At 31.5% G+C, this 7,698-nt stretch overlaps 1 protein-coding gene across 1 annotated transcript in view; it reads left to right on the forward strand.

Annotated features, from left to right (window-relative positions):
* The window catches only part of LOC106469636 (60S ribosomal protein L4-like), a 12,849-nt gene that overhangs the window by 1,011 nt on the left and 4,140 nt on the right, over window positions 1-7,698 (forward strand). Inside the window, exons 2-5 of the mRNA XM_013930137.2 lie at window positions 3,800-3,977; window positions 5,171-5,416; window positions 6,856-6,980; window positions 7,426-7,555. Of these exons, the coding sequence (XP_013785591.1) occupies window positions 3,800-3,977; window positions 5,171-5,416; window positions 6,856-6,980; window positions 7,426-7,555 (679 nt within the window). The remainder of the gene's footprint in view (window positions 1-3,799; window positions 3,978-5,170; window positions 5,417-6,855; window positions 6,981-7,425; window positions 7,556-7,698) is intronic.

Genomic DNA, 7,698 nt, shown 5'->3' on the forward strand with positions numbered 1-7,698 from the left:
TCAAACATTTCTTAAGAAAAAAAAATTATATTTTATCTGTTACTTTCAGTAATTAATTTATACGGGTTTGGTAAAGTTGACTAATTTCGCAAAAAAAATTAGGAAATAAACAAATTATGAATGACTACAAATTATAACACAAACATAAATGTTTAGATGAAGTAGCTTAAATCTCATAACATTATAGATTTATTATATTGACCTTTAACCCGTGCCTGGCTAACAATACAGAAGTTACAATGATGCGGATCACGTGCACTTGTGTTACCGTATTCAATAATATAAAACTGACCTGTCTTGGCTGTGTTTAAGTAGACTAGTATATTGTAAAATACAGTCACATTTCAATTATACATTATATATATGTATATAGATTTTTTGCTATTTTGAATAAGTTCTTCGTTATTTTTCTAAAACAGTAAATAAAGAAGTAAAGCAAACAATTATCTCTTCTAGTTACGCGACCTTTATACTCAGTTGCTGCTTTAACGTGGAGGAGGTGTAACAAAATATTTTTGTTTTTTAGGATTTGTATATAATTTTGAATAAGTATCAGTACCACAGAATTCTACTATAATTTATCAAACATAGTAACTAAGCTGTATTTGGGTCTAAAAAATGTGAAATTTCAAGCAGACTAAAGATACAACCTACCTCACTGAAATCTTGATTTAAAAGAAAGAAATGATGCTAGGCTTAGAAAGGCTTAGGAAACCATTAGGGGGACATTCTGAGCTTCCGATTTGTTATTTATGTCATATATAGAAGTAAGTGTTTATAAGGGAGCATTTCCAAAAATCGAAGTAGGTGAAAGAGTTTCCACAGTGTTTGATTTATTACTTGAGCAATATCTTAGCAAATAGAAAAGATAAGACCCTCTTATTTTATATTCTAGCTTGTTGGTGTCTGTAATTTGAGTTTCTAATTCATATAAAACAAATGACTTAGTATTTTTTATCACAAACATTAATTTGAACCAGTGTTGCATTCAACATACCACGTGACACACAAAAATCGGTTTATCTATGTTTTTATTTATATTTACTTTTAAATTAAGAAATTGAGTAATGTGTAGTTCTAAAATTTGAATTATCTACAGTTTGATACCAAACTTATTGACATAAATTCATGAAATGGTAATTCAATAAAATTTTGAATTTGAATCAACAAACGAGATGACATGGCCTTTGATCCGTGATGTGTATAGAAAGGGTTAAGATGAACAGCCTTTAATTAATATAAGATAATAATGAGAAAACATAATGTTAATGTTTGAGTAGTTGGAATAATCAAAAACACCAATTTTGATTAGTTGACATTTTCATGACATTAATCAATGGAACAGATGCTCATAGATAATTATTTAATCACTGTGCTCTAAATCTAGTTTAGGTAGTGTGCACAGATGTACTGGGCTTGTATTGGAGAAACTTGATGTTAGCTATTACAGAGATATGATGATTATTGCCATTGGTCCGTGTTTCTGAGGTTCATGACGATTTGATGGCACTGATCTCTGTTTTGAATAGTTTAAAAAATTTTCACTTGAATATTTCCTGGTGGGAATAATTTTAATACTTAATTTCACTAGGCTCTATCAATTTTTTTTCTAGGACTAGAACTTGAACCCTTCTGTGACGTGTGCCTTTATTGATATGATGGTTTTACAAGAGATTGCTTGAGACATCAATTAAAAATGTAATTATAAGACAGCTCTCTAGGATTTAAAAACTGAGGGTGACATACCCTTGGCTGATAGATTCTGGGGGTGAATACTTAAATTATCAGTGACAAAATTAGTAAAAACTAATGTATTATCCTCATGTAACAGTTATGTCTTGCTCTCATATTGAAACGTAGACCTTCATTGGTTTCACATTACATTAGTTTTTCTTACATATAGTAGGAGTTAGCTAAATAACAGTTCTGTATATTGTATGACATTACATCATTAGTTTTTGATAGTTATATTCTAGAAGCTTATTCTGCTTCCTTTTTGGCTGTTACTAAAGCTTTAATGTTATTTATTACATTTTGTAGCCAGTTGTGTTTTTTAAAGTGTAAGGTTAATTAAGATGACACTTGTTAGAACAACGTCATGGAGCGTTTTCTTTGTATTACATTTATATTTTTGTAAATGATTCAGGTATTCTTTTATTTTTGTATCTTCATAATCATTAGTTTTTTATGGTAAACTACTGCTAGTGAGATGCAGCTTAAAAGTATTGTGTTGTCATAGATTTGTTACATTCACAAATGCCAGTTTTCACACACTGTGGAGCAACTTAACGAGTTTTCATTGGTCAAAAGATGTGTTAGGGACAATTGGAGAAAAATAAGACAAGTTATACTGATATATTTTTCAAAGAAACAAGCCAACACCTAGTGTTTATATTCCCTAATTAAAGTGTAATATAGTATTTTTCTTCTAATATCATTATTGGTTCAAATGTTATTGCTTTTTAGCTTTTATTCTTATTATTGTAATTTTGTTAGAGATTGTTTAGCATTGTTAGCTTAGTGTATGTGTTTAGAATTAAACGTAATCTTAGCTGGCTGAACTTTGCAAGATATTATTGGGATCCTGGCAGAAAATATCATTAACAATGAAGATATCCAAATTATGAGACAATGCATTCTGATCTGTATAAGTATATTGTTAACTATAGTGATTTCCAGGTTTGTTTGCATACTTTTTAGATAACATGGTTGTACTAATCAGTGTGATAGTCACTCCCTTGACAACTGCTCTATGAGTATAGAAATCAAGCTAATAGTAGTTTCTCATTTCATTAATAGTTGTGTGACAAGATTCTCTACATAGACAGGAAACCACATGATACCCATGAGCTCGGCTATTGTTTATATGGATCAGGCCAAATTATAATACACACTTCATAAATATACCTAGCATCCATCTTAAAATGTAGATGTGTGATATTGGTGGTTGAAAACAGTTCTAAATTGTATTCAGATTACATGTGTGGAAGAACATTGAAGAAATCAGAAAGTCTTCTGAGCACTAAAATAGGTGTTGTTTTTTGTCCTCTTTATGAACCAAAATTTTTAAGCATGATGCAATTTTTGTGTGAAATACATGAGTTTGGGATTATAGTGTACTGTAAATGAGACCCCTGCTTCAATTACAACGTTTGTTAAAGGAAATTATGAATTAACACAGATTTTCTTTTTAAGTTCTTTAATTTTTTTTTTTTTTTTTACTAAAATAAACTTTGTATTAAAATAGATATTGGACTTTTAAGTCCAGTTGGTTTAAGCTATCCCCACCATCCATTGAAGTAAGAACTGAATTCTGGCATTCAGTAGACAATATAGCTACATCTGAAGAACTTGAAACATTTCAGTAGTTGAACAACTATGGGTATTGATTTTTGTTGCTCTGACTTTCTGAAAGTTTATAGAATTTATGTGACATCTTTAGTAACTAGCTGTTGTTAGTACAAAATATTGAGTCAATTTTACAAGTTTATTGAGAATAAAATTATAGTATCCATTGATAATCACTACAAAAACTGTTTTTTTCCTTGGGACAGTGTCTAATATTAGTGTTGTACATTTATAGTTTAGTCTTATTAAAACTGACAATAACAGATAATGGGGGTATGTCTGTATTGACATTTGTAGTGACTTCTGAAATTAGTTTGAGCTGTTGGTTATTCTTAAACATGTTAGGGCACAGAATTGTGTTCTGTTATTGCTTGCATATTAACAAGACTAATTTTTTTGATTAGAAATTATTCAAACTATGAATATTGATTGATAGATTCTCTGTTTTTAGTCGCTTGCACTTGCAAGACCACTTGTTACTGTTTATACTGAAAAAAATGAGCGTTCAGGAGCTTCCGTGGCCCTTCCTGCTGTTTTCAAAGCTCCTATACGTCCAGATGTAGTCAACTTTGTCCATATGAATATGGCCAAAAATAGACGCCATCCATATGCTGTGTCTGAGCAGGCAGGTAAGATTTTTATGGTAATTTTATCTTCCAAACGGTATTTGTTTTTAGTGTGGTAAATGATTAATATGGGATGTTATTTGAAATTTTTCTCTTAAGATAACGTGAGAAAAGAAATAAACATGAGCTGGAGTGAATGTGGTCTTTCAAGTTTGAAAAACCCACAAGGGCTGTAAACAGCTCCTGCCAACAGTCCATGAGGCTGTCAGCAGGCTGCTGTATCTCAGTTCTTTGTTTACAGAATTGGACAGTAAGAGTTAATTTGTATTGACTGAATGGTACTATTTTTTCTTTCAACAAAACAGTTTCACTGGCTAAACTAAGACATTTACAGTGTGTCACTGAACAGTGATGACTTTTGATCAATATGGCATCAACAAAATGGGATCTTTGCTGGCTAAATTAAGATGTTCACAGTGTGCCATTGAATGGAGATGAACTCCAATTAGTAAGGCAGCCCTTGTGATCTTGTCATTCAGAAAGCAGTTCATCAAAAGTCACAACCGAATTTGCTAACACACTTCTTGCTAGTCTTAATTAGCTAATAATTAATATTTGATTTTGTAATTTAAACTTTAATATATTGACTTAGTTTCATAGTTACATATATTTAGTGTCTTTATACAACAATATTGTTCAAATATATCATACTACTATTCATGTAACGTTAATGTGTGGTTTTTTAAGGGAGAACAAATTTGCTGTGTAAAAAATGTTGAACATTTGATTAAAAGTAAACTATGTGCATATCACTAACCAATGACTAGAATTCTGTTGTTTTGTCATATTGTTTGAGTAAATATGTAATTGTGAAAAACTTTTTTTTGTTGTTGTTGTTAAGAATATTTTAAATTGAACTTTGCATTATGATAAAATTACGTTTTCAGAGAGATGATGATTTATGCCATTGGTCCGTGTTTCTGATCATGATGATTTAAATGGCACTGATCTCTTGATGCATTTAGCTCTTAGAAGTTTTGTGATTTTTTTACAAATATGATATTGTGAGGAGATTAATAGGTAATTACTGTAAGTTTCTTAGGAGAGTCTGTAATTTCAAGTTGCAAAGTCTGGTACATCAGTACCATATATCAGAATCATTTTTTAAGCACTGCTTACTAATATGCTAGGTTTTAATTTTGAATAACACTACATTGAAATAATTTGAAATATTAAGGTAATTTACCCTTTTTAAGGTCACCAAACGTCTGCCGAGTCATGGGGTACTGGTCGAGCTGTGGCTCGTATTCCTCGTGTTCGTGGTGGAGGCACACACAGATCTGGTCAGGGTGCTTTTGGCAACATGTGTCGTGGTGGGAGAATGTTTGCTCCAACTAAAACTTGGCGACGATGGCATCGTAAGATCAATATCAATCAGCGACGTTATGCAATCTGTTCTGCTATTGCTGCCACTGGGATCCCAGCCTTAGTAATGTCTAAGGGTATATTTCTTAGTTTTTAGTTTACTCTTGTTACAGATTTTAACATAAAAGAAATAATACAAACTTTTGGTTATAAAAGCAATGTACAATTCTTGTTTTGGATTTATCTTTATTTCATTTTACTTATGTATGTTAATTTCTTTTCTTTTTTTATAACAAAAGTTTTACTGCATTTTGGCTGCAGTAAGTTTCATTTGAATAACAAGATACGTGAAGCAGAGATAGGATGACTTAACGTTTTAATATTGTAAGTGACTTGAAAAGTGGGTCGAGAAAAGGCATCTTTGTTTAGTAGATCAAGAATGGGTCCAGTGTAGTGATCATGTAAATTCTTTCATCTTTAGTTTCATCATTTTAACAATCCCACAGCAGTCACAGTTTTTCACAAGATTATTAAGTAGCTTGTGTAACAGTGCATTTATCATAGATATACTAACATATTTCTGAGCTCTAAAAGCCTTGGTGGCTTCATTAATTGTATGATCAGTTACATATTGGAGAATTCTATATCAGTAGGCGTTAAATCACCTTTATTTGGTTCCAATAGTGTAGCACACAGTATTTGCTGTTGCTGGATTTTTCTTTCAAATATATAGGTTACAATGTCATTAAAAAGTGAAAGCTGTTTGTGGATGGTAGCAATATGCATTTGTTGCAACAGGTAATATGACTTTGGAGAGTGATTAAAGTGATTTACAAGTTTTTGCACCTACTGGTCATCTTTATCTCTGGAAACTTTAAAGGCTGATCAACAGCAAGTTGCAGTGTGTGACTGAAACATGGCAAATGAGGAATTTCAAGCATCTCAATTGCAGCAGTGACGTTTACCCCATTATTTGTTGTAGCAGCAGTTATCCTATAAAACAGTAACTTCCACTCAGCATATCGTTTAGCTCTGGTATGATATTCACACCTGTGTGACTTTCAGGAACTCGTAGGCTGCTATAAGATAACTTTGTAGCTTGAACTGTTGTGCAATGAAATGAACTGTAATAGCACAATATGATTGTTTTGTTCATGGCATCCACATGTCTGTGGTAATAGCATAAGATTCTACTTTACTCCATCAAGCTGCTGTTGGACTCTAGACTTCTCCCGTTGATACAATTCCTGTATCAAATGAAAAGCTATGGTCTTGTGATTTAATAGTGAAATTTGTACTCGGGATAGGGTGAACTTATCTCTGTGCCATATAGTTAAAGAAACCCTTCTAAGTGTAATAAACAGAATTAACATACGACAATGATAGTGAATAATTGTGGTATTGACTGATGTAGAATAAAGACAGTAGTGTGTATAAAAATTGTTTTTAGACTACTCTATAAACAAAACTTTGCTTTTCATATCTATAATTATTCTTTAGATTATGTACTAAAAGGGTACTTTAAAAATTATAGATTTTAAGTTTCTGAATAAATCTTTTCTTATATTTGGATCAGGCCACAAAATTGAGGAAACTCCAGAAGTTCCCCTGGTGGTGAGTGACAAAATTCAAGAGTATAATAAAACTAAACAGGCAGTTCAGTTTTTGAGAAAATTGAAGGTGTGGAATGATATACAAAAGGTGAGTAATGTAACAAAATTATTTAATTTCTGTGTATTTTTGATTATATAAAAATAGAATATTCTCGGTTTTGATACTGTTTTGGGTTTTGAAAAATAAAGCTGATTTGTGTGAATTTCAAAAATATTTAAATAACATGCTTGTGTCAAATTTACAGTTGAAGAGTAAAATGAAACCTACCAGTGTACCATTGTCACCAGATGTTAGAGTCTAAAACATAGAAGTTGAGATTTCATCATTTCAGAAAAATGATTGATTGATTACCCCTTTTTTTTCTTCTCGTTATGCCAATGATTAATAGAAATATAATGACGCATGCCATTTGGTCCGTGTTTCTGATTAGCAAATGATTTAATTTTTGGCTCTGATTTCTATTATAACATTGTAAATTTACGAGTGGTTTGTAACGGAAGGTGGTTATAGTATGTCTGCTCTGTTATTGTAGGTTTATAAATCAAAAAGATTCCGTGCAGGAAAAGGAAAGATGAGGAACCGACGCCGTATTCAACGTCTTGGTCCAGTAATTATTTATTGCTCGGATAATGGGCTGACTCGAGCCTTTAGAAATATTCCAGGTTTGTATGCTGTATTATCTCTGAAGTTTAGCTCAATCATTTTGATTGATCTAGTAACCACCATGTTGTGCCCATGAGCATATCTTTTAATACATTATCTTTATTAAATATTTTCTGTGAATATATGAAGTCTTTATTGGGTA

Source organism: Limulus polyphemus, unplaced genomic scaffold (assembly GCF_000517525.1).
Source record: "Limulus polyphemus unplaced genomic scaffold, Limulus_polyphemus-2.1.2 Scaffold3584, whole genome shotgun sequence".
NCBI classification, from domain to species: domain Eukaryota; kingdom Metazoa; phylum Arthropoda; class Merostomata; order Xiphosura; family Limulidae; genus Limulus; species Limulus polyphemus.